General features: G+C 45.5%; 1 protein-coding gene across 1 annotated transcript in view; it reads right to left on the reverse strand.

Moving 5' to 3' along the window:
- Nucleotides 1–4,590, reverse strand: part of MDN1 (midasin AAA ATPase 1) — a 181,737-nt gene that overhangs the window by 91,351 nt on the left and 85,796 nt on the right. Inside the window, exons 34-35 of the mRNA XM_012809944.2 lie at nt 1,823–2,041; nt 993–1,190 (exon numbers count right to left, since the gene is read on the reverse strand). Of these exons, the coding sequence (XP_012665398.1) occupies nt 993–1,190; nt 1,823–2,041 (417 nt within the window). The remainder of the gene's footprint in view (nt 1–992; nt 1,191–1,822; nt 2,042–4,590) is intronic.

The following is a 4,590-nucleotide window of genomic DNA, read 5'->3' on the forward strand; positions in this document are numbered from 1 at the left end:
CTAAGGCGCCAGCCACATACACCTGAGCTGGCGGGTTCGAATCCAGCCCAGCCCGCCAAACAACAATTACGGCTACAACCAAAAAATAGCCGGGCGCCTGTAGTCCCAGCTACTTGGGAGGTGGAGGCAGGAGATTTGCCAGAGCCCAGGAGTTAGAGGTTGCTGTGAGCTGTGATGCCATGGCACTCTGCCCAGGGTAACAGCTTGACGCTCTGGCTCAAATAAAAAAGAAAGAGGCTTTGGGTACACCAGTCTGGAGGGGGTGGGGCTAGGATAACATTTACTTCACTCCTTGGTAAACAGAAGCCAGGAAGGCCCCAGCTCAAGGTCAGCATCAGAAAGCCGCTCCACAGGGGCACTGATGCTGTGGCTTATGAGAGGGGTCTACTGGTTCGACTACGTGGCCATCAGGGATGGACAAACCACCACTGAACAGAGGAGGAGCTCTCGGGAGGGAACAAGTGACGTTCCCAGTCAGGAGCTTGGGCCGCCTATGTGTTGACCACAGAACTCCCAGTAACTGCCAGCTACCTCTGTAGATTTTATGCACTCACAATTATAAATGTGGGGCAGAAGTGAGGGCAAAGAACAGGTGGCACTGCAGTGGAAGCAATAAGCTGCATGTTACAATGCCTCGGAAGACACCTAATCTAATGGCTTCATTCAGATACTTGGTCAGGGAAGCCTAGTTAGAATGAAAGTGAGAATCAGAGCTCAATCCCACTGTCTCCTAGACCACTGAATTTCCCTTTTAATTATTCATTCATCCATTTATTCCATCAACTGACATTTTCTGAATGCTTATAAGTATACTTCTACAATCAACTCATAGGATGAAGTCTCTATTTCCCCATATTTTTACATGCCAGTTATATATTTTCAACCATCCACACAATCAGATTCTAACTCAGATAAACTAGTTCAAAAATGACCATGACAATGACACACTAAAACTAAGAGTCACAATAAAAGTCATTTAGAAACCTTCTTACCTCTCGGTATAAAAAATGGGTGAATTCCCCAAAGATTATCTATTCCAGTGAAGTCTTTGGCCTTGTTTCTGTCATAAATTTTCAATTCTTTTTTCTGACACTCTGTGAGTTGAACAATTTTGGCAAGTTTCTTGATGAGGAATTTCAGACATTCTTTTCGAGCCAATAGGGCTGTGCCGAATCCAGAGGAAGTTACCCCTAAAAGACACAAGGATGAGTCCATCAAGCAACAGCACAATGCCAAGCTTCACCCCCACTCGGCAGCCACTCCAGCACGGGCTCCTGGGGGAAGGGCCTTCGGAGAACTATAGCCTAAAGATGATTGGCAGCATGGATTTTAGAAAAGGAGTCTCCCCGCCCCATCTCCCCAGTCTGTAGGTCGTCCACTGTGCAGCGAGATTCACTCAGTGATAAATCAACCTATACACAGGATAACTAACAGCACTATTTGATTTGTATTTCAAATCTTCATGGCTACAAACCCAGAACCTAAATATTTAATTTCATGAAATCATAGTAAATGTAAAACAAAATAAAAGATTCAGATATATTAACTAAAAATTACCACTCATGTTAAGAATTGGGTTACCCAGTGATTAAAAAATAAACACACTGCCAACGTCCTTGTTTCTGCTCAGTCACCACTTCTGTCTATACACTACGCCGGTCACTTTTCAGAGAGCACAGAGAAAAGGAAAGCCACTCTGGGTATTGGAAACGCTGCTGCCTAGAGGCCTCTGTCAGACACTGGGATGAGAGGCCTGGGCTCGCTCCTTTTCTGCTCCTCTGGATCCGAGCCCATGGGCCCCACCAGCTGACAGACAACCTACCTGAACCTATTCCATCAACATACACCAGACATGCAGCATGAACAAAAGATGTCACGGTGGAGATGATCTCCGGCCTTTTCAAAGCAGCTTCCTCCCCCATTGTGTTCATGAAGGTAACCCAAGACAGGATATCTCTGATGCTGACCACACACCGCCGGCCAAACTCCTGCTGAACGAGCCAGTCGATGAAATCCAGCATCATCTCAGCGATGTCAGCCCCTGGGACACAAGGACACAGCATCACTTTCTATTTATGGGAGATCCCAGAACAGGAGTTCATAACCTACAAGCAAGTGTGGCCCTGTAACAGCAGCTTCCTCTGCCACCTTGTCAAATCCACATAACTTAACAAAGGAATAAACAAGGCGTAAGAATTCCAAGGTGGGCTTGGTGCCTGTGGCTCAGCCTGTGGCTGGCTAAGGCGCCAGCCATATAGACCTAAGGTGGTGGGTTCAAATCCAGCCCGGCCCGCCAAACAACAATGACAGCTGCAACCAAAAAACAGCCAGGCGTTGTAGTGGGCACCTGTGGTCCCAGCTACTTGGGAGGCTGAGGCAGGAGACTCACTTGAGCCCAGGAGTTGGAGGTTGCTGTGAGCAGTGAAGCCATAGCACTCTGCCCAGGGGGACAGCTTGAGGCTCTGTCTCAAAAAAAAAAAAAAAAAAAAAGAATTCCAAGGTGATTACTGGGCTAACCAGGCCCACCTGAGACAGTCATACCTGCTTACCCCTTTATCTCCTCATCCTTTTCCTTTCACAGGAGTCCTTACAGTGAATGGGACATTGCCAATAGCACACAACTTAGCAGGTCAGCTCTTCTGGGTGTGGTCCCTCAACCAACATTCACAGTGACACCAAAGAAGGTATGAGAAAGGTAAAATCCCATGCCCCACCCCACAGTACCGCACCAGAAACAAATGCTGGATAAGGAGCCCAGCAAGCTGTACTTTAGCAAGTTCCCATAGAAGTCTGACAATCACAGGTTCCATTAGTTGTTGTGCCACCGGGTGACTGTCATACTGACAGGGACTAGAGAGATAACAGAAAGTTCAACCACGCACAAGGCCCTCCAGCTGTTAGGGTGTGCACCTATGAACGTGGCAGTTCAGTGTGAACAACGCTTAAAGGAGAGTGTTTGCCCAGTTGACTGGAATCGATCTCTCCTGACACACCACACACAGATGTTTTCCACAGCTTTGCTTTCCTGCCCATTTTTAAAACTGTGCTTTAGGACACCTTAAAAAAAGTAAACCTAACTGTGAATCCTCATCTCAAAGAAGCAGATATCCAAAAGGCTTATTTTGTTGTTGTTTTAGACCAGGCGTCCTCAAACTACGGCCCATGGGCCACATGCAGCCCGCCTAGGACATTTATCTGGCCCGCCGGGTGTTTTAGCCACCGCTGCCTGTCCTGCTTAGCAGCTGACTCATCCCAGGGCCTGCAGACTGGCCCTCTAATGGTCTGAGGGACAGTGAACTAGCCCCCTGTTTAAAAAGTTTGAGGATCCCTGTTTTAGGTAAGAGTCTCACTCAGCCTCCCTGGGTAGAGTGCCATGGTATCACAGCTCAAAGCAACCTCAAACTCTCAGGTTCAAGTGATCCTCTTGCCTCAACCTCCCAAGTAGCTGGGACTACAGGCGCCTGCCAAGACACCTAGATAGTTTTTCTGGTTTTAGTAGCAATCATGAGTTCAAGAGATTTCCCCCACCTCAGCCTCCCAGAGTGCTTGGATTACAGGCATGAGCCATAGCACCCAGTGCAAAAGTTAACAAAAATTCTTTAATATAAAAATGATTCAGGCATGGCACTCTTAGCTCAGTGAGTAGGGCGCTGGCCACATACACCAAGGCAGGTGGGTTCAAGCCTGGCCTGGTCCTGCTAAAGAACAACTGCCACCAAAAAGTAGCCAGGTGTTGTGGTAGGCACCGGTAGTCCCAGCTACTCAGAAGACTGAGGCAAGAGAATCGCTTAAGCCCAAGAGTTTGAGGTTGCTATGAGCTGTGATGCCACAGCACTCTACCAAGGGTAACATAGTAAGACTGTCTCAAAAAAAAAAAAAAAGGATTCAAAACCTGCATATTTACTCTTGAAACTTGATCTGGGTTCTAAATTTAGGCCATTTAATATCTAAGATAAATATACATACATCAAACTAATAGGCTTAAAAAAACAAAAAGAGCCATATAATAAAAGTGTTCACTATTACTAGAAATTTTAAGAAATATTAAATTTTAGGTTATAGGTGTCAGGGCACTTTTTTATATATATTACAGGCAGTCCCAGGGTTAACAGACAAGATATATTCCAGAGATCATTAGGTCAGATTTGTATATAATTCAGATCCCTGAAAAATAACATATATACAGTAATAATAAATAATACACTGTAATACCATAATAATAACATATCTATACTATAAGTTACAGAAACTATTATGCTCTTTGTTTTAATTCAAAGAGAACATACTCTCAAAAGATTCGACAGCAGACTAGATAGCATTACATTAATGCTAGGCTAACAGCAACATTATGCTTATTTTTATCTTATCAAATCAGTAACAACCTGTCCATTTTAATAATTAATTCCCTATGTTGCTCAGTAATAACTGAGGTCATCATTGGAGCACTGGCAATCACATTGACGAGACTGAAGCCTCCTGCTTCCCCTGGTCACATTGACGAGACTGAAGCCTCCTGCTTCCCCTGGGCACACTGACGAGACTGAAGCCTCCTGCTTCCCCTGGGCACACTGACGAGACTGAAGCCTCCTG

Source organism: Otolemur garnettii, unplaced genomic scaffold, assembly GCF_000181295.1.
Source record: "Otolemur garnettii isolate 467f Iridium unplaced genomic scaffold, OtoGar3 scaffold00118, whole genome shotgun sequence".
Classification (NCBI taxonomy): Eukaryota; Metazoa; Chordata; class Mammalia; order Primates; family Galagidae; genus Otolemur; species Otolemur garnettii.